This window comes from Calypte anna, chromosome 1 (assembly GCF_003957555.1).
Source record: "Calypte anna isolate BGI_N300 chromosome 1, bCalAnn1_v1.p, whole genome shotgun sequence".
Lineage (NCBI taxonomy): Eukaryota > Metazoa > Chordata > Aves > Apodiformes > Trochilidae > Calypte > Calypte anna.
In genome coordinates this window covers 9,141,409-9,164,689 of record NC_044244.1, presented here as the reverse complement: position 1 = coordinate 9,164,689, position 23,281 = coordinate 9,141,409, and the positions used below count along the sequence as shown (strand labels likewise).

Below are 23,281 nucleotides of genomic sequence, written 5' to 3'. Positions count from 1 at the left end.
GGCAAACATGGAAGGCTCACACATGGAGTCAAGGCATAACCTTCTTCATGAGGTCTTTATTATTCAAAGAAAAAAGATTATAATCCAGTGCACATTCATTCTTAGTAACTGCTTAGGTGTTTGTTTTTTTGTTGTGCTTTTTTTTTTTTTCCCCAGCATCAACTAAACTGAGTTAATTAAACTAAAGGAAAACTGCCTTTTTGGGGTACAGTTGGTTGTATAGGCTTTCAGAATACAGAGAACTATTTCTATACCTGAAAGACAAATAATCTCAGATGATCAAGAGCAATTCAGGAATGACTGAGCCTCTTTAGCTGCAACCAGGCTCCAGCTTGTGGCCAGACTGCCCCATGGCAATTTAGAGTAGCATAGAGCAAGATCTCCTCCACAACTAAAATTTGTTGAGGGTTCCTTTATGCTAGCCTTTATCACTGCATTAATGTCTGTGTTGCTGGATAAGAAGTGCTGCCTCAAAGGGCCCATCTGAAAGGGACCCACTTTATTGAGTCTCCACAGAGGAGATGGGACCATGTCATATCCTAGAACCCTATTCCAGCCCCATTGCCATGGAGATCCCCATTGACCCCAGCCCAGGAAGCTGCTATCCCTTGTGATTCCCTGAATGGCATCTTGTGTTGCACCTCACAGTTCAACTGTAACCCAGACATACCTTTTACTGCTCACCAAGGTCTGATTTTATCCTTGCTGAGGGGAGCAGAACATTTTTAGGGTTTGTACCTGTTAGACTGCATGCTAGCTTCACAGGAGTGCCTGGACACACAGCAGCTTGTGGAGGGCTGGTCATCAAAACCAGGGCTCCCTGTGTGTGTTGAAAAAGATCGTATCGTTCAACAGGGACTGTAGAAACTATATTATGACTTTAATGGGTTAATAATGAGGAAAAAAGGAGCCCCATTTCCTAAATGGGTGAAAAACTGCTGTGAAAGTAAGGGAAGTTGCTTTCTTAACCAAAGTGAAACCTTTGCTGTATGGAAATTGCTTCACTAGAGTTTTGGGATTTAGCTGAGCATCCTGAAGCTCACCAAAATGTCAACCTTTGATAAATCCCAAGATAAAAAAGGTCCCAAATAATGGCATGTTCTCCAGAATTTCTAGTTTTTCTATGAAGCCCCTCCAACCTTTCACTGAAGTATTTATGGGGAGCAAATAAACTGTCTGGTTCACTAATACTTTCATCTACCTCTATCCTGTTACTAAGCATTCTGGGGAGAATAGTCCTTTTGTTTTAGGCTTTGAAAAAAGCTTTGCTTCCCATTAAATATATGTTTGATGATGTGCTCAGTGAATGTGACCTGTAAGGAAAAAGAATAGTGTATTTCAGTGTTCACAAAGGAAGCATTTATAACAATTTATATCGGAGGTCACCAAATTTGTTCTTCAGAGATGCACTAGAATTACATGTAGAGCCTCAAACACTTTAGAGAAAAGGGGATTTCAGCTAAGTGAAAGCTGGTTGGTAAGATGTGCATAAGTATATATGTGTAGATGCATTTGTATATATATACGAATGGACAAGCATTAGTGGTTCTTTTTTCCCACAGTGTCAATGAAGTTTGTCCCTAGGCATTGTAAATTTCTGGCAACACAGCAAAATAGTAAGAGGACAATCAGTTTAGCTGAGCTCTGCAGGGAGTTCTATCAAAGGACACAGCATGGCTATATCCAGAAACAAGGATCTTCCTTTGTGAGTGTTTGTAATTCCTGTACTGGACAGACAAAAAAAATAAATTACTCTGGTCTTTCAGTTAGTAGATTCACTGCTTGCCACATTCTGTCCTTGTATCTGCAGACATCTTTTCTCTCCTACTGAGTTTCCTGGCTGCTGCTGAGGGCTTATTTTCTTTTTCAGAAGCCAGCAGTAAAATCATTTTGTATTGGACATCTCAGTCCTTGCTTTACAGGAAGGAACACAGGCAAAGCTGAATGGATTAGTGATGATTAAGTACTGCTAGTTGTTTCTTCAATTTTGTATGTGCCAAAAGGAAACAATGATACTTTCTTTTCTCCAGTTCTTGCCTGGTACATTTAAACTTAACACTTTTGATGGCAGCATGTCTCATTACCTGTTTGCACAAAGCTTATTTCTGCAGCATATTACTTTTAGATAGAGCTCCCAAGCATTTCCAAGCAGCTGCTAGGTTTACCAAAGGATTCAAGGGCATATCAATAACAGACATAACCTGTTTTATCCTATTTGCTATCTGTGCAGGCCAGTTTCAAAAAAACAAAACAAAAAAAGCCCACAGCATAGTTGTACTAACCCTAGCATTGCACAAATGGAATGTCATGGAGTAGAGCAGCTTGCTGGTATTCACATGGCTTTCCGGCTGCTTTAAAGTTTGGTTCATGGGCAAAGTGGTGTGTGTGTGTGTATGTGTGTGTGTGTGTGTGGTTTTATGTGCAGAAGCCCATGCAGTTGTGCCAAAAGATAGGCTGATAAGTTCGTAGCTTTCATTTCAAGCATTAGTAGTTTGTAGTCTTCTAAAAGAAGCACCACAATAAACACCATTAGTAAAAATAGCAACCCTTCTGGCCCAGTAAACAGAGCTTATATACATTGATAGCATTATATTGGCAAGAATGCACTCCATATGCTCACAAAGGTTACAGGACACATTTCCATGTAAACAGTCAAGACAGTGAACTTCAAATATTTGGAAGAAATGTTTATTTAACAACTGAATACATGCTAAAAGAAATAATTTACAGCAGCAGTTTCATTACATTTTTTTCTCTCCAGTTTTCTAGTTCCCATCTGAATCGAAGTGATAGATACAGAAGTAGAATTATTCACTACCCAGTGAGAAATGTGCTTAAAGAATAAGCACATAACTTTGCCACTGATGTAGCAAATAAACCACCTCATCACTTGTGTGGCAAAATCTTGCATTTTAGTATTATGCTGAACACACCGAAATGGAGTACCTCTAGATAACAGTACTTTACACTGTACCTCCTTATCTAGTTAGAAATATTTACACCTCTTTTGGCTAATGTGTAGGTAGCAAAAACAACTATTAAACACATACCATTGATATTCACTAAATAATACATAAAAAGGATCAGTAAATGCGCATTCACATGCATTTAATTTAATTTTATGTTTTTTACATAGTGACTTTATGGGGTCAAGAAGATTTAACTTTGTTCTGCAAAGATGCACATTTTGTCAGTTTGATGTCATAGTTTAACATAACCATACAGTTTTTAGGAGCCATTGAACAAATTCCCATCTTCAGTGATCCATGCAGGTGCAAGTGTAGGTGAGTAAGAATAAGATTCAATGCATTTTTGTACCTTGCAAATGGCTAACTTAAACCAAAGCAAAATAGATCTTTCTGGTTATATATTTCTCTCCAGCTTAAAAGCAACTTTAAACTTACATTTTCTAAAGTCTGTAACAAGATGTTTAGAGGGTTTTATTGACGATTTATAGAAACACCATTTTAGCCTTTATCTTTAAACCTTATGTTCCTTTACACAATAATGACACAAATGGGGGTATGAATTTTATTGAAGCTGCAGGGCATCTTCCTATACATGAATTCATTAAGGTCTACGTTCTTTGAAAAAAATTCATTTCACATCAGTATTAAAGGCTGGTTTAACTTGACCATTATATGACCTGAAAATAAAAAAAAATTTCCACTGCTGGTTTGATACTCTAGCTGCTTTTTTATGTATGCAAATATAAAGATCTAAATAAGACTAATCATGTCGTCTAGGACTTGACTGAAGTTTGTAGGATCTGATCATATCAATTGTCCAAATAGTCTCACAGATTATGGTAAAAACATTGCAACTTTTGTAATTTTGTTCCCAAGGATTATCTTTTTCTATAAAGAAAATGTATCTTTGAATCTTGACTTAATTAAATCTGTTTCTTCTTCAGGAGTGGTGAAAAGAGATTGCATTTGGTTTGATTTTTTGCAGCAAGTTGCTATAGAACTAATTGCAATGACCAGGGTAGAGAAAAAGGTTATCTAACAATTCCATTAACATGTAAGAAAAGAAAACAAAGTCATTTGGGTTTGTTGAAACCAACCTGTATTTTTCCCACTGAATTATTTGAGGTTAATTTTAAACCCATTTCCTTTTGTCGCAAAGAAGATTCTGATCATTTGATGATACAGAATATCCCTACACAAAATGCTACAGAGTGTTCTGTGATTGTGATTTAAAAATTCAGCTGACAAAAATGCTCAGAAATTATTCATAAGCTGAACTGAAAAATTAATACTTCTCTACAGGAAAGCACATAGCTGAACTTATGTTTTAATCCATCCCTACTCAGCACATCATGAAAGCATGGGAATTTAACAGCATATTAAAGTTCACGGGAGTCAAATTAAGCATAAGTGAAACTTAAAGTTGCTTTAAAACTAAATTGCCAAGTGCCTTTCTAAATCATGAGTTTTCAGCCTTCTCCTGGGCTATTCAATGAATTCATTACTAAAGACTCAAATGACAAAAAATCTTCCAAGTTCACCCCCTGCAAAATATTCAAAGGGGGCTAATGTGACTGGGTCATTAGTGAAAATCCAATTGCTACGGAGACAAGAAGCCAAAGCTAATCAGAAGGATCCTTGAATTAGTTAGTGGTAAGGAGACTGGGACATATTGTGAGAGAAGCTGTCACAGCTGTTGTGTTATATTGTATCTGATAGGGATGTGAGTGCAGTGATCAATAAATAATCTGGAGTGAATAAAACCTAAACAGATCAGTCACCAATACAGACACACTTCTATATAAAAGCTCCTTTAGCAAACTAAGGACTTACTTCTAGTAATCTTCCCCACAATGACATTACTTGAAAACATGTCATTTACGGACTCTACCAAGATAAAATATGGGAGGCTGGAGAAAGATGATCTCAAAAGAACTGGACACCATAGAACTGGGGACCAAAGGCACATCTGTGCTGAGGTGAATACATCCACTACTTATAACCCTAAACTGACACTTATGGTGCAAGTAGGTTGTCTGTTTTACCCTGTTGCTCTCCTACATATAGAATAAGACAGAAGTGCAGAACCAAATTATCTGTTAGTATAAACTAAGCTCAATTTCATCAATTTACTATTGCAGCAGACTTCACCCACAGATAAAACTGTCCCTTAAATCTTAAAAGAGAGAGCTGGCTTTGAGGTTATTGTTTTTGTGGTCTAGCGCTGGTTCTTTGCATCTGGGTGAGCTGGACCACAGAAAGAATGGAGCACTGAGAATCAGTAGTGTGGACATGTTTCTACCACTGAGCTGGGAACAAAACTCCTTACACTGAATATGAGCTTTGCTCATGGATATATGACAGTCTATGAGCCACAGGATTTAAATATTAGCATTCACAAATATTTACGAACCAAGAAAGCAAGAGTGTAATTAGTAGAGGGTATTTTAATGCTATTTACTTTTTTAATTAAAAAAAATATACAACTGAAAATCAATGCTCTCCTCTTCATTGCTTCATTCTCTAGCAAGGTATTATACAATTCAAATAATTTCAAATACCATACTTAGAAAAAAGAATGCTGAAAACTTCCATGCTATACAGCGACTTTCATGTTAAAATAGCTTAGTTTTAAAATTGTTTTGAAGTTAAATGTCATATAGATTACTGAGAGGGGAGGAGGTTAACTGTAGTGTGACTAGCTCCCCTGGAAGATTTTCCAAACAAAAGAGTAAAGCAGCTCGTAATTGGAAGTTGTGTTTTCCTCTAAACCAATAATTAGAAAGTACAATATTTCTAAGACAAAGGTCTAATCTATTTTAGAAAAGAGCTAATGTTTGCTGCATATTTTTCATGGTATGTTTAAATTATAGTTTTAATAAAATACATCTTTAGATCAAAGCTGAAAGAAGTCATCAGTAGTAGGCCAGTGTACTCCACATTTTTTGTTCTTCCAGATGATGGATGGCTTATGTTGCTCAGATTTCCACAAACAATCTCATTCAGTATTGTTTTTCCTCTTCTAGTACATATAAACAGGAGAACTGGTAGACAAAACAAGAACAAAATCCTTGTGTCCAATCATGTATTTAGACGTTCATCAGCTTAATGAGTTCATGCAGTTTTTTAATGTAAGTCTAGAAATGGTAGTGCTGATGATGAAAGGGGGGGTTTGTTTTTTCTTTTCTTTAAGATCACAGCATGAAATACAGCATTTTTTAATATATATCTCAGGCAACAGAGAAAGCAAAACTTGCCTGCTGAACACTTGTAGAACTTTTTGAGAAGTAAGCCTGGTCCAGGTGAGTTATTATCCTTGAAATTCTGGTCTTTCTGGTCTTACAATAGGAGCAGAGAGGAAGGACTTACTAGGAAAGTTAGAAATTGATTTTATTTAAACCTGGTGGAAACTGTTTGAACTTTCCACTCTTGTAAACATCCACATAATGCCATGAAAAAGTTCATGAATATTGCATTTTTTTCCAGTTGTCTGTCTATACAAGTTTCTACTTGGATGAGGTTCCTAGAGGTAATGTAGCTCAGACACTCCGTGGTGCCCTCTCAAATTCATGGGTCCTCCTGTTCCTACCTTTTTTATTCTCTTGTAGGTGCTTCCACTTATTTGTGTTCACCTGCGCATTGGCAGGTCTTTGCCGGCGTTGTTTGCGGTCTCTTTTCCAAACCTGCTCACAGAACTCATCCATTGTGTTAAGATTGGGGTGATTGATTAACTGCATGAAGTCTCTATACCAGATCTTTTGACTGGGGGTCATGCTATTGGTAGCATCCTTGGTCTTGGAGGCATCACCATCATCTTCTTTATGGAGCAGCTCTTCCAGGTGGTCAGTGTCAATTACTTCCAGGGTCACCTTGAGCAAAGTTTGCATGAAGCCATGTTCCACAGCATGACAAAAATAAATACCAGAGTCTCTCCGTTGAAGACTTCGAAGCAACAGGCCCTGCTCTGTTCGGATTATGCGATCATCCACTTTTATCTGTATTGGAAAAAAGTGGTAATTTCAGTGGGTATCTTTCATGTATGTGCAGCGCTATCCTCCAACTACTCTATTTCCTTACTTTCTCTCCTGTCATCTGCAGTTATAGAAAGCTCAAATACTCAGGAAAAACTACGGGACTACTGTAAAGAGTTTGGGACATTAAGAATTTTCCCCTTGCTGCTGTTCTGTATCAACTCTGTCAGATGGACTTGTTTGTAAGACGGAAGCATACAACCAGCAGATTTCACATCGATACATTTGGCTGTACTACTGAGGTCAAATTTATCATTATCTTTTATTTAAGCCTATATATATTTGTTGGAAAGGTTCTCTGCCTTCCTATTGTTTCTTACTGCAAAAAGTAGTTCACAGAACTGGATTCTACATAAATGGAAAATTTATGAAGAAAGAATAAGAATTAAATCTCAAAATACTAATATTAAAAAAGAAGTTGTACAAAAATACTGTATTTTTATGAATTAACAAATATCTAGAATATAATATCATTCTTTGAATGCATGTGCCCCTGCAGACGGAAAGGGCACAAAACCTGTCTGTAGCTCCAAGAAAAAATTCTAAATAATTTACTACTTGTGCAAACAAAGCAAACAGCAAAAACATATACAGTTGGTAATGTAACTAAATATTTAGTACATGCTTTGAAAAAACCCAACCAACCAAACAACAAACTTCATGGTAGTTTGGCTAAGTTTACAAATCCTTCAACAAAATAAACAAGTTTTTGTTTCCTAGTTTCATCTCCTTACCTACTGGAGTAGATTATTCTCTTAAGGTACATGTGACCTAGCTTGACAGTAATATTACTTGAAAAGCTGGGTAAGTAATAATGTAAGGATGTTGATGACAAGAGGAGAAAACTAAAGGATAAGCTTAGTGTAATACAAGAAGGGAAAGCCAGTGAGTTTGCCTCCATCAATATTGCTTTTGATGAAAAAAATGTGCAAGTTTTCATATCATTGTGTCCACAACAGTCTCTAGTTCTTTCTGTCTTATCTGCAGTACCTAGGAAATGGCCCTGTTAGACTGTTTCAGTCAGAATACAACTAGATGAATGCAGCTGGACTGTTTTTCATCTAATTGCAGTTTTACAGTCTTTGTATTAGGTTCAGTATAACCCTAGTATGATGTTTTAGACAGCATGCTCACTTATGGTATTTCTGAGATAACTAACAGTGTGTTTTGCAGGGGTTCTGACCAGGGAGAGGATATGAATGTTTCCTGATGCAAGGCTGCTAAAGCTATTAGCATGTTTATGGGATTTTATGGTGATAAGAGGATGACTATAGTGACCAACAGAAATTATAAAATTCCAGATAAACTCTGCTAAACTAAAATGCAGATGGTTATTATTCTGGGAAAGACCAAGGTTCTCAAGTATATCTTTACAGAAAAGACTATTACCATCTCTTAATTTTTTTCTACTGTACCTCTTCTTTGCGGTCATCATTTTGCTTCTGGAATTGCCAGTAGACTACAGCACGCTGAGATTTTGGACTGCACTCAAGAAAAGTGCTGCTATTCTCTACTCCATAGATAATCTTTTCCTCCAGGGTCTGACCACTTAGGTTATCTGTAAAGCAGGAAAAAAGGAATTAAAATTACCGGGAAAGAAAATCTTAATTGCTAAGTGAATTTGTTAATTTAGAAATTGGGCTCCCCTAAAGTGTTGAAAGATAAAAACATTAAAAGAAAATTTTCCCCATATCTGTATGCAATTTGGAAAATCACCATCAACATCTCTATCTTTTTAAGGATCCCCGGTAGAGTTTTTTTATTATTTTAGAATTTTAAATCCCAACAGCTGTTAACATCTCAATATGTGAAGTTAATGAATTTAATTGTCTTTTTTTGTGTAAACCTCATTATTATTCATCAAGGAAAACATCTAGAACATGACAAGAATTTTTAATAGTAAACTGTATGAAAAGCAAAAACTCAGGGTGCAGTTGCAGAATGTCTGTAATGATGCCTCCTGGGCTCTATCATCATAATACTTTAGAGCAAAGCAATAAAACATGAGGCTATTTAAAAGTAGTATAATGTGTTTAGATTATACAGCACTGCAGTTTGCTGAAGCTGCTAATGACCAGGAATAACGTTTTTGAGGAAACAATCTTCAATTAATCATTTCCTCTCATACTGATATAATTTATGGAAATGTAATGAGGTTAATAAACCAGAGATCATGGGAAGGGAAAAAGAAAGTTTAATAAATTACTTCCTTTTGTACAACAACGTTTCAAGATATTCATCAACTTGGTGGAAATATCCCATAGCTATAGGACTTATACGGCATTTGATTCTTCTCCAATACCACAAAGGCTGCAAGGCATCATATTTCAACTCTCCACCTTAGCTCTTTAAAATGCTGTTTTGGATCTAAGTGGCAACAGTACAATAATCCTGGAGAGTTGATGATGAGGAGGAATTGGTAAACTATTGAGTTTAACATTGTGTCAATCTCATGGGGTGTCCTGTCTCTTTGCCATTATTTGTCTTTCTTTCCATTTCATATTTTGGACCTTTACCACTGGAAATCTTTAAAACAGTTCTTTTGGTATGTTTTAACAGGGAAATCATGTCTAACTAAAATCATCTTAGAGAAATCCTTCATCAAGTTTTGTTTGCTTTCACTGCTGCTTTACTGTATTGGCTATGTTGCTCAGCAAATGCAGGTGGTTTGCTGGAAGAATGAGCCAAAGATAAAAATAAAATTGAGCTCCTGGTTTTATCTTGATAAAACAATTATGTCTTTCCATAATGTCTTGCAGCCCTGAGAGAGGATGGAAAAAGAGATGGGGCACAGAATAGGAACTGGTGCTTGCCCAGTTCTCAGTAAGGAGACATCAAATGGGGAATTAACACTTTAGAAATAGAGGGAGGGGTGAGTTTATCTTCCTCTGTTGGACTGTGAACCTTTCCAGAAAGTTGATGGGGTGCTACTTAAAAAAGTTAAACAACTTTTATCACATCTTTCAGAAACCACATTGTAGAGAAACAAGATAAACCAGGTGCCAAAGAGTGGGTGTGAGTCCACCTGTGCCTGGTTAGGGCAGGCCCCCTATTACCAGGGGGCCAATAAAGGTGGGACACACACCCACAAGGAGGAAGCTCACTCTGTGCAAGGCAATGGAGAGGCTAGCAGCTCATTGAGCCTCAGGAGCAAGAAAGGCTCCTCCCGCTACAGTTGGTGGAGAATGTGGGCAACATACAGATGTCTTAAGAAGCAGAGTGTGAAGAGCTGGCAATAGGAACATTCTCCCTGATTTGAAAAAGTGCCTGGGCTAACACTCTCCCTGAAAGGTATGACCAGCAAGCTCTTTGGATTGGAAACCCCTGAGCAGAGGGAAGCCAAGATAAGGATTCTCTCTTTGGAAACCCCTGAGCAGAGGGAAGCCAGGAGGATGGAATCCCATGAGGAAGGGTTAAAACTCCTGTATGGAATCCCATGAGGAAGGGTTAAATCCTGTAATCCCATGAGGAACCAGCAAGCTCTTTGGAAACCCCTGAGCAGAGGGAAGCCAAGAGAAGAGCAGATACAGGAGGGAGAAGAACAACTCAAGTTGGAAAGGCAGAGACTTTGTGAAAAGTGCCTGGGCTGTCATTGAACGGTTTGCCTAGGCTGCAGCAGTGTATGTTTGTGTCAGTCGAAGCTAGGGTTAAATCCCGTAAGCTATAAATGTATCCTGTAATCAGTGTTAAAATGTTTGTAAGCTAGGGCAAACCGGGGTAAGAAAAAAAAAAAAAAGGGGAGAAAATGTAGAGAAACAAGATAAACCAGGTGCCTCGAGTTGCCAAAGAATAGGTTTGAGTCCACCTGTGCCTGGTTAGGGCAGGCCCCCTATTACCAGGGGGCCAATAAAGGTGGGACACACACCCACAAGGAGGAAGCTCACTCTGTGCAAGGCAATGGAGAGGCCAGCAGCTCGTCGAGCCTCAGGAGCAAGAAAGGCTCCTCCAGCTACACCACATCTTTATGAAGAATGTCAGTGCAGCTTTGGGCCAGAAAGATGGGGAGCAATAGAGGAGTGAATTAGAAAGTTAAGGGTAAGATGAAACAGAGAAACTGGAAGTTTGTGAAGAGATTAACTGAATATAACTAGAAGTCACAAGATAAAGATTCCAAATGGGCATGATGTGCTCATAACTCATGAGTCCAGATTCAACATTGCGAATGGTTCGCTAATATCTTCCTGCCTCTTCTGTTTCAGTTATGTACTGTAATTTGGGAACAGAATGCACACAGCTGAACATGCATCCACGGATCCTCACCTAGTCAACAAGAAGAACTTAGATATCTGAACTGGGATTCACAGCAGACAGCACATGTAGGGCACTGCAGCATAAGACAGTCAGTAGGAAATGCCCCTTATAGCCTGGGACACATACAATGCTCTTTCAGCAATGTGTTCCTGTGAGATCTACAGGCTTCTGGGATGCATGCTCTATTTCAAAAATTCCTTTCTCCCAGGCTCCACAAACTCTTAATCACAGATCCATCATGGTCCTTTAAAATGAGCAATTGCACAGTTGGGTGCTTGCACTGGAAATATAGCTATCAGAGCTATCTCCTAAGCTTTAGTAGACTTTGTGTCCTCTTCTCCCACATCCTTAGTAGCTGATTTAACCAGCTGCACAGTAAAGACATAGCTTGCAGTACCACTTGACTGTATTTTCCTGAACCCAGAATAGTCCAAGTGAATTACACAGGAGCACATGTAACACTACTCTCATTAGATCCAGGCAGATGGTCTTCTAGTTCCTAAATATCAGTACAAAGGGCAGAAATAGATATTTATTTAGCAAGGGACCTACTGTCCATGTGCAGTTTTAAATTATATAGAGAAGTTTCTGCTGGAAAACATATACCTATTATAGCCTTAATATTTAAGAAGTTAGTCACAAGTTTTTATCCAAGTTACCTTGAAAGTGGGTGCTCTGATGTCCTTTCAAACTTCTGAGTGTTTTCTTGGGTATGGTCCATGGCATTCTACCATCTTAGAGATCACCATGGAGAGTGGAAGAAGCCCCCTTTAAATTTTGTCGTAACTCCAGAAAATAGAGTACAAGTGACAGTCATGAAATGAGTGAGGAAGGATTTAAGAGATCTCTCAAATTCCACTTCCATGATTTAAGGGAGTAGAGGCAGATCCAAAATGTCTGTAAAGTTCATGTTACATTGAGCACATGGAGTGCAAGAAAGTAAGCAGCGTGATGGAAAAATCACTGGATCAGAGTATAGCTCTGGGACTGAGGAGACTAGAAGTAAGAATGAAAGTCTAGGAAGTTCAGAATAGCAGCTAGGAGAATCAGAAAACTAAAGAAGTCATGAATTTGGTTAATAAATTCAACTCAAAATCCTGTCTGAGAGCTGCGATTCCCAAAATGAACCCAACAGCAGTACCAGTTTGCTACCTTGATAAATATCCTTTAAATACATAATTCCTGATATAACAAAAGAAGTATGAGAAGCTAAATACACTAAGATTGCTTTGTAGATTAATAAATCTCACTATACAGTTAAATTCAGGGTGACTCTTTGAGCTTTCCCTCGGATAAATCATCTAAAAAATGTGCTGCTCAATTTACACATTCTTAAAAAAAAAAAAACTTGATGAATTTCTTGATAGCACTAGTATGTTATACTTAAAAAAATATTGTTCTTTAGTTGACACAAAGGTGATTATGCTTTTAGACTTAAGCATTAATGTCTGGCCAGACATCTATACAACTAAGGATCCTCAGCTCCCTCTAATGTTGCTGCTTAGTCATTTTACACTATTAGTTCTTACATAAAAGGGCAACTGAAAGAACTACCTAAACCATACTAAAAGCATTTTTGGTTCAGTGATAGCAAAGTAACTTTCTGCTGTGTCTCTAAAAGTGAGGTATACATTAAGAGATTTTTCTTTTTTCTTCTTTCTGTTGGTTCACATAGAGAATCAACAGGCAGTTAGTGCAAAGGAATGGGTAGAAAAGCACTAAATGATTACTGGAGCTTATTTTTGGCTATATACAAACCAAATTCTACAGTTATTGTCCACAGAACTATATTCATAAGCAAGGAAAAAACTCAGCACAAGTTGGCATGGGAAGTTTATGGACCATGCAGTTGTCTATACAATGCATAATCGTGTAAACAACAAATAAATATAGGAAAATTTCTTTTGGGTTACAATTCACTCAAAAGTGAGCTGAAACATTCATTGAGTATGCCTATATTAATGTATAGGACCTGGAACTGCATCCTCTCAGTACTTTTTGTAAGTTACTAATCCTTCTAATCATGCTGTCTTTATTCACTATTGAAACCAATTTTTTTCAAGGTATCTTGTTTCCTATTTGCCCTGCTTCTTTAGACAAAGCTGTATTAAAGCTCCTTGAGATGGGGTGTTCCATGTAATAGCTTTTTCCTGATCTTGGTTTTCCAAAGTTGTTGTAATGAAAAGACTGTGCTGGATTATTGGCTTCACTTTGGCCAGAACATACATTTTCAGAAGAATATGTTTACTAGGTATGGGAAGATATAAAAAACAAGGTGTTTTGAAATCCTTCTCTTCTTATAAAGAACAGACCTACAGTTGTATGAAGCACAGCTAGCAAGGGCAAGAGAATGTTTTAAGTGGTAGTCCAAGTCATGATTTTACTCATAAATAAAATGTGAAGGCAGTAAAAACATAAAGCTGACATGTTTCTGCTGGTAATAATATGTTTCAATAAATAAAATAATTTTTAAAAAAATAAACAATTTTATTTTGTTTATCCACGTTTATTGCCCGGGGAAATTTTCCTTTTGGAAACTGAAAATGTCACCTCAGCCTCAATATATGGATGGTCTCATCTGCACTGTGTAAGTATTAGTAGATATCATGGAACTGAGAATTTGTAAACTTTCTACTAGTCTACACTGACTAGTTCAAATCTAAACTAGTGGTAAAGTCATGAGTTCTCAAAATATGACAACTGCATATTGATCATAGTCTATTGATGCACTTCTCCCCTCTGAGTATCTTGGCCTGAGTCTGACAATCAATAAGTTAAAAAAAAAATTAAAAATCTAATGTTATGTTAAACTTACAAATGATTAAAAAGGAAGACTGAAAAACTACTATTGAAGCATAGTGGTCAGTTAGTTCTAGCCCACAGAAGAGTACAAGTTTGGACTATTTATCATTCCATTATAAGGACTGAAAGGACATGGAGGTTTTGACATATCTCCATTTTCAGCCATCTCTTCCTTATTTATAACAGAAATACGTCCAGTAGTTTAATTGTCACTACAGATGTACTACAAACATGAGTGATCATTTTTTTCCAGTAGAGGGAAGTATTGCCTAAGTGTTCACTCACAGCAAATGAACAGTTTTCATTTTCTGAGTGAAAATCTTCTGAAGAGTTTGGCAACAAATTAGAAACTCTGAGAAGTCTTTTAGTTGAACAGTTCAAGAAAGATCTGATCAATATATTATTAAAATGCAACCACTAGCAAAAAACCCCAAAAGATGTCAAAGAAAACCCATGCTGAAAGCACAGGGGACAGGACTACTGCTAGAAACATCCTGATCTCTAGGCCTAATAGTGTAGCACCTACAACAAAGACCATTCCATATGTAGTCAAGGTAGTTTGTTATATGCTTTGTTACCATCCTATGCAATTATGTTAAAAAATATTCTTCTTGGTGTTCTGAAGGAGATATAATTTGTTTCTGACATAATATGTTTAACCTACTTGTATGATATAATCAGGTAAACAGAAAAGCAGAAAAATGAAAATGCTTTACACTGTTAACTTGAGGGGCAAAAAAAAAGTCTTTAGTGTCTGATCCAAAACATTTTAAGCAAACTAAATGGGGATAGCATGTATTATATTCATCTTTGCCAGATATTCAAGACAATTTCACCAACAAATCATACTTCCTACTGTACCTATGCACAGTTTGAAAATTACATACAGATTTGTTGTAATTCAGTCATACCCATAACTCACCATGATGCTGCAAGTCTGAGCAGTGGGTAAGTGGGTCTCCATTTCTTATGTCTTGTCGTCTAGTACGTCTGCAAAGAGATTTGAAAACTGTTAGTGTTCTCAGTGGTCAGCATTGACATTTGCCATGATGGAAGAGCAATTAATGGAACATATATATAATTACCTAGGTCACAAGAGCACCTAAACAACACTAGGAAGGCAATCACATTCTTACTACTGTATTCTACGCATTATCACAGTTTGTAGAATCAGCCTTGACTCTTACACATCAGGTGTTGGGAAACTGATAAGTACATGTCTCTTACACTCAGCCAATAAAGTTTATTTTAACTGCGTTGGCATCAGAGGCATGGACAAATTAGTTGATTCAAAGATACAGGGACTAATAAAGGATCAGAGTATATACAGTACAGTTTAATATGCATCAAAACCCATGAAGAAGATGCAGTTTTTCTGCAAGTACAGAACACTTTAAATATCATGGCATCTTTTAGCTAAAATGAAGTGTTAGGATGGGCAGCTTTGAAAGACTGTTAAGGTACTGCATTTTGTACAAAATTTGAATTACACAGAAATTTCAGCCACTATAGTTCTCACTAAAACATTTGTGATAAAACATTTTCAGTAACTATTGCAAATGGCTTTGTCTTTAAAATAAACAGAATAAAATACTTGGGTACAAGGTTTTGTGTGTAATTTACTTCATCCTTTGTAGCTTTAGTCTGGGTTCTAGTTTTTACTGAATATCCATGTAACATAGTATATTCTTTCCCCATCTTGATTCCCACTGGCTCTTTTAGAAATTTGTTCTAAAAAATGTATTTCACAGGGACAAAAAAGCTTTTAAAATAATTTTATTTGGCGTTTGTTGTTCTCTCTTTGTCTGCTCCTACCTTTATTTAAATAGCTGTGACACAAAATTCAATTGAGGCAGAGTAAAGTGTTTCATACTAAAAAAAAAAAAAAAAGAACAAGGCAAACAAAGATGTGTTTCAAGTGTGAGCACTTTACTTTAGGAATCAGAGAAAGCCTGAGGGCTTGCAAAATTAGAGGAGAACAAAGAGGATTAGGCTGCTGAACAATGCTGTGATTTCAGATTATGGCATCCAGCAACGGATATGCAAAAGTCAAGTAGCCTTGTAAAAAGCACTGTTGGTCACTCCCTTGTGACAACAGCCCACATTTTAAAAAAGCTATTGTTCTGCATTACAGAGACCATCTCTCTTCTCTTTACTGGCTCTATTTGCAGCCTCTCACTAACAGCCCAGCATCAGTACATACTGAGAGTTCTCACAGAGGCACCATCAACTGCACAGCTGACTGCGCTTGGCTGAAAGATTTTAACCATATTTCTTCCCCTGAAAACTACTGAAATGTTAAACCTGCAATTAGTTATGTGAAGTATTGCAACATGGATTTTTTCTGGGAAGAATGTGCCTTTTTATATTCTTCTGAATAAAAACTTCCTTAAAATCATGAATTAGGACATCCTTGCATGTTTTAGTACGAAGGAATCTTCTGTTGATATGTGATTAAAAAAAATACTAAACCTAATTTCAGATATCTTCATACGACTCATTACCAATGAATAAAAGTACACCAAAACATAAGAAACCAGAAGATTTTGTTACTTCTTCCTAATTTTTCACATACAGCATATTATAGGATACTATTTGTAGAAAAGAAGGCCGTGGAACAACTCATATTGCATTCAATGGAGTTTGGATTAGATGTTTAGCTTGAATCTCAGGAAAATGTCACACTTATCACCATTGTATCAACATGCTGATTTATGAAATATGAACCAGAACACATCTTCATGGAGTAAGGTTAAGTAGTCACACTACAGGAGCTCTGAAGTGTCATTTAGACTTGTTAAATACACAAAGAAAGAAAAGTAAATTACAGTAATGGCTGACGAAAGCTCTTTTTAAAAAACAAACAAACAAACAACCCACAAAAAAAACCCCAACCTGAAACAAAGACCAAAATTCCAAACCAACTATTAATAAACATCTGTACAATTGCCTCAGAACTCACCTTCCCCAATATTTCTGGAACTTAAAGTTACAAGGACACATTATTAGGAAGATGTTGACGTTTAAGCTGTTTTCAGAAATTCTGACTTTGTCCTACATGTATTCAAAGCTGACTTGAGGCAGTGGGTACAGCAGGTACCAGGTAAACAGAGAATCCTCTCCTCCGTTACACAAACCTTCATCTTGCTGCTACTGCCAAGGGAAAAACTGAAGGAGTTGGGGGGACAGTGACTTTTTCTGAATGCTTTGTCTGGATCTCAACATCCCAGGAGTTTCTTTTCTTTCATTGTGGCACTCTGCACCTCAAAGTTACCCTGTAGCTGTGCAACCCATTTTACTCCCCAGTAACTCTGCTCCTTATTCCCTCTAAGAAGAGTTCCCAGTCCCCTTACCCCTTGAGGGCAGCAGCAATCTCAGTCTGCTGTTTAGTAAGTTGGAGAGATGAATAAGGAAAATTTAAAAGCCTTCTCCTTCCACCACTGTGCGCAGATGGAAGCACACAGAAGGATGTGCTTTCTGAGTCTTGAGGTGGGCTGGGAGTAGGAATGGGTGCTAGTGAATGCTCAAAAGGATGAAGCTCAGGGATAAAGTTTAGTAGGGAGGTAGCATGGAAGAGTGATTCAATGGTTCCTGATTTCCCCATCTTCTACTCAAAGGTAGTAATCAACCACACTGACTTCCAACCCTAAAAACTTTTAAATCAAATTAATTCCCCAGGATCCCCTTGAAAACATCACTGATCCTCCTTCTCTCTTTCCTCCTTGTCCTCCAGATAAACTTCTGTGCTCCCACCATAGATTTGAATTAAACTATGCGGCTGAGAAAATTTCACCAGCTCTTTTGCGATGGATTCAGGATCTTCTTTTTAATTATTTTATAAAGAATTTCCTAAAAAGTTGGTCTCAAATTAACTTGCTTACTGGTGAAAATATAGAACCTGATGTTCCTCAAGCAGCTTTTGTCAGCAAGATTTGTTTGGCATACATTGTAATGCAAACCTTAAATTTTTAATCCTCTCCATATGAAGTGTCTGTGACATAAATGCTACTTCCCACCCTTTACCACATTTCATTTCCAGCAACAAACAGTCCAAATCTGGAATTTGGAGTCCTGACATTTTCAACTAAGTATTTGTCACCAATCCTTTTATGTGTATGAACCCTTATGTATATAAAACACTGGATTCCCTTTTTCTTCATAAGTGCAAGATGCTTGGCATATTCAATTTAATGTAACCCCTTTTAATCATTTTAGCCATTTTATCATGTACTGTCAACACTACACCAATGTCTGTTCTTATTTGCAAGTGATTATTCAGTTATTCCTAGTTTCTACTTAAGTAGCTAGGAGCTGTTCAGTTACTATCTTACATAATTTAAGATCAAGAATTTCAGAGACAAAGGCAGGCAAATAAAATATTTTAAATTTTCAGATCAGGCAACTAGGACTTGTACATTTTTACTAAATTACTTGCAGCATCGGTTTTCTCTTAAGCTTTGCCTATAGCATCAGTGCAGAGATAATGCAAAATAGAGGGTATTCTGATCTGGCAGCAGTTAGACACACATCAACACATGCAAATTACACTTTTGAATAATACAATAATGTTATATATCACTAAAAAAACCCTTTCCATTCATGTCCAAACACTTAAAATATTTCCTTTGACTTGGAATTCATGAAAAGAAAAGGATGTTTACTTGGGCAAACAACTCTTTTCTTTTAATATCAAGTCCCTTCCTAATGTTAGAGAAAGGCATATTTTCTTTCTTTATTGCCATTTATTACTGAATATAAAGTTATTAATTCATTTCAGAGAAACCTCTTCTAAATTTCTTTCACAAAAGCTTTTTAAGCCAACCCAAGAAGTAGCAGTGTTCACTTTAAATTAACCAAGACTTCATATTGCTTGTAACTCCTACAACTATGTTTTCTTTGGAAGAAAAAGTGCTCCAGTTAACCATTCCATGAAAAATCTCCAAAGCCCTCTGGTCATATTGAGACCATCAGTTAAAACAAATCACAAACCATGCAGACATCTGAAGCTGTCCTTACCTCTTAGCAGTGGGGAAGTAACGTGAGCAGGATGAACCATCCCAGGCACAGTAAGGGTCTCTTGCAAGGCAACACTCAGCACATGCTTTTCCATACACATCACAGCGGTGCAAAGGAAGCTGTGAAACTCCAGTGACTGAGCCAATGTAGAGCTGTTGCTGTTATCAAGGTTGAAAAAAAAAATTACAAAATGCAAATTGCCGTTTTTTTACTAGGAAAGCATTAAAAAAGTTACACAATAATATGTTAGAATCACTTCGGCTACAATGAAGGATTATGATCCTGATGTACACTAAAAGAATGAGAAGAAAATTGTTTTCAGAATAAAAAAAATCAGATAGGAAAACCTGAGTTTTGTATGAAGCTCCCAGTAGCTTCTCTAAACAGTTAGGAAAATTAAAATGCTCTTCCAATTTTTATTTTTTCTTCAGATTCCTGCACTGAAGAAGTGCTACAATCAGTGACAACACAATTAAATGAGAGAAGATGGCTTTATTTTGGATTAAGAATGGTGTTGAGTGGTGGATGTAATTCAAATGCAGAAAGAAGCCATGAAGTAAAGAAAAAAAAGATGCAAACAAAATGAACTACAGCTTGTATGGCATCACAACAGAATATCTTGTCTCTCTCAATTTCCTGTCTGGTATCAAATTCACATGGCCCAATAGGGAACTTGATCCCCAGTGGGACATAAGGAAACTAAACTACTGATCCCATATGAAAGACCAAATTGAGATTTTTCAGCTTAGCATTACCTCTAAAAAGAAAACAAGGATGAGTGTAGTGACTAAATAGAGTTTCATCTGAGATACAAAACTATCAGAAAATGAAACAAATAAACAAAAATTAAATGGCATAATCCTTCTGTTTTGGAAATACTGGCAGTTTACCACCAAAAGCTTAAACTTTGTCACCCATACTGGAACATTTCTTTACAAGGATTCACTCCATGTAGTCCCACCAAGAAAATACAAATTTGTATTAGTTACTTTTCCTTAAAATGTAAGGCTGGCATGAAAAATAGGATTTCCAGAAATTTTATCAAAATACTTCATCTCCAGCATTATGGTGTCCCAGAGGTAACATTTCCAGGGAATTTGGGGATGGAAGGTGTCTGAGGTCACCTACCAATTGGAAATGATACTGGATACCAGTAGACAGCAAAATAAAAAACACTCATAAAAGGTGTTGCATTAACTTCTTTCAGAGACAGCAACTTGGCAGTTTATACAGACATATAGACAGAAACATCCCGTGTATTTATATAAACATCAGGATTTTCTCAAGGAAAACATGACAAAGAAAGCCCTCAAAGGAAAATTCACTGGTAAATTGCAAACTAAGCCCCTTCTAAGCAGCTGCTTCCATCTATTAGAGTGTTATGGCTGGACTGTAAACTCATATTCTCTGGGTAAGAATCTTTGACCCCACAGAGCTCTACCCAAAGCCCTGTCTGTAGGTACCAGTCCCTGTCAGTGCTGTATTCCCAAGAAGTAGGTGACAGGCAGCAGACCTGATAAGCCAACCCTTTCTAACTTAAGTCACTTAATGAAATACCCAGCTTAGGGTATGTTCTGCAGTAAAAAGAGCAGCAATTCAAATCTTAGGTGACCTAAACATTTCTCAAGGGATGCTTTTTCTCTTTACTGATTATGGTAGCAGCATAGGTCAAATTAGAGCTTCAGTTAAGTATCTTAAATGTCCAGATGGTATTGATCTGAGTACTATGTAATTGGAGCATTACAATTTATACCAGCATGTAGCAATGTGTGGTGCAACTAATACAAAAATCAACCCAGAGAATGCACATGGGAAAATAAAGAATGATGTGATGGTTTCCCATGCATCCTTGCAGGCAATTTCATTTGACAAAAACCCTCCCTGATTTTTAATAAATGTCTTTAGAACTAAAGAATTACCAGAAATATAGGTGGGAAAAAAAAAAAATATATATATATATATAAATAAATAGTCTCTTCCATGCAGATAAGTTCATAAAGTTCAGTTAGTGGACTACAGCATGTGTTTCAGGTGCTGCACAGCCTGAAGGCTCCTGCCCTGTTTGCTGATCTTCTGATCATGGATTTAGACTCCAGCTGGTGATCATTATTCTGGACACTAATAATATATAAATCCAGGCATCAAGGAATTCAGAAAATAGTAATGGAATGATTTGCATCAATTGCCTGACCTTGCTTTTCTATACAGTCAAATGACCTTTTGGGCAACCAATCTCTCCTCAGAGTTGTTAATTTAAGAAATCAGCTAATTTTCCGATCAAATCTGAGGGAAAAGAAGAACAACTTTACTCTAAAAATTCTTGCAGAAGTATCATAACTTAAGAAAAATTGAGGAGACCAGTGTTTTAAGCAAACCAGTGACTTCTGTTTGCCCCATGGTGCTGCCCAAAATACAAAAAGATAAAAGAATTTTCCATTTGAAAGTAAAAAAACCCCAAAAACCAACAAAAAAATTAAAAAAAAAATAAAAAAGAGAGATGGAAAAAATAACATGCTAAAAAAGAGCTTAGGCAGAACTTTGAAAAGAATTCTAGGGAGCATGAGATTCAAATTGAATTTAATTTCATTTTATGTCATGAAAAGTAACTAATGCAGAACAGTTTGAGGGGGTGTGAAACATCCATTTTGAGCTGATCTTTTCTATACACTCACTAGGGACAGAAATTGTGATCTTTGAATTAAGTATTTTGTGAAAAGTACTATGGAAGTAGTCAGTAAGGTTGTTTTAAAGGTCTCTGCCTTGCCCTGCCTTTGATTGCAACTCTTAATAAGGAGAAACAAAAGATCTATGCAGCAGTTCAACGGACAGGGAGATTAGCCAAGCATCTCCTTGGCTTTTTTTTCCCCATCTTATCAAAAATCCAATGGCTTTTTAAAAGCAAATCTGACCCTAAGCAAAAGGTGAGAGCTTGAGCCATGAAAAGTCACCTGTGTTTGAAAGCCAAGCCTGAATTTTTGGCCTGTTTCGGCATTTTTAAAGCAAGGGAAAAATTATGGTATCCTACCTGACAGTCTCAGGGCCAAGTGGTATCCAGGGGCTCCCTGGAAGCTTGGCTCTCAAAGATGTGGCAGCAGGGTGTTTACTGGCTCTAGGATGCTATATTAACCATATTAAGTTATTCAGTAACCATATTAAGTTATTCAGGTAGTAAGACTACAAAAACCTGAGGCTCTGAACCCAATTGGGAGGAAGATGTATCTTCAGTGAGAAAATATAAATACAATACCTGTATCCAGGATTATCCAGCCTGTATCCAGGCTTAGTCTAGCATATAATGGCAAAATTTCCTTGCTCAAAGTCACTCTTGCTCAGAGGTCAAGTTCATACTCATAAATAGAAGCCTTGGAGTTCTACACCATCAAACTTATGCTAAGTTCTGCTCCTTAGTAATCTGTAGTTTGCTCTTTGGGAAGAAGAGAGATTTGTAACACATCATAATGACACAATGGCAAAAGAGGCAGCTTTGGACCACCAGTGTGGTAAAAAGACCCCATCCCATGTTTTTATAATTGAATATAAGATCTTTTAGTGAAAAAAGTAAATGAATGATTGCTTTAACGTTATTCAATATGGCATGCTGGGTTTACTGTTTACATCTCATGCTCCTGCTTTCTACAGTGCTTAGAATTATTGTGCTGTTTATATGAAAAATGGCCTGTTTATCAGAATACAAAGAGTAAAGTGTTTGAGTTATAAAACTACAGTATTTTAAAATTATAAATACAAAATGGAAAAGGTTGCCATATACCTATTGGATACAGACACACTGTGCCAAAAGCTTGACATACTGTATCATGATTCTGTCATTTTTATCCTGAGGTTAGTTGATTTTTCATGAGCCTAGCTATGCCCGAAAAGTTGTGGTTTATGCTCTTTTTTATCTTTAGACAATTTTAGCAGTGTACATTTGTTTTCCAAAGACCCAGTGAAGATTGTAAACTCTCCTGAGTAACTAAAGATGCTTTGAAGAAGAGGTTGCATGAAAAGAGGTTTGGAAGGTCCATTATCAAGTCTGATTGGCTACTTTAGGGACTCTGCTTATAAAAATAATACAAAGCAGGGCATTTTGGTATGATGTGAACATATACAGAACTTGACAGGTTTGTTTTAAAATATACTAGTTTTCAATAGTACATTTTTTTTTGTCCTGCCATTTTTGTTATTTTAGTTGGTATGTTAGAAAAGTGGCCC

At 36.8% G+C, this 23,281-nt stretch overlaps 1 protein-coding gene across 1 annotated transcript in view; it reads right to left on the bottom strand.

Moving 5' to 3' along the window:
* Window positions 1-6,309: 6,309 nt before the first annotated feature.
* SEMA3A (semaphorin 3A) overlaps window positions 6,310-23,281 on the bottom strand; it is a 163,078-nt gene continuing 146,106 nt past the window's right edge. The window contains exons 14-17 of the mRNA XM_008493025.2: window positions 19,070-19,227; window positions 14,976-15,043; window positions 8,416-8,558; window positions 6,310-6,964 (exon numbers count right to left, since the gene is read on the bottom strand). Of these exons, the coding sequence (XP_008491247.1) occupies window positions 6,509-6,964; window positions 8,416-8,558; window positions 14,976-15,043; window positions 19,070-19,227 (825 nt within the window). The 3' untranslated portion in view covers window positions 6,310-6,508. The remainder of the gene's footprint in view (window positions 6,965-8,415; window positions 8,559-14,975; window positions 15,044-19,069; window positions 19,228-23,281) is intronic.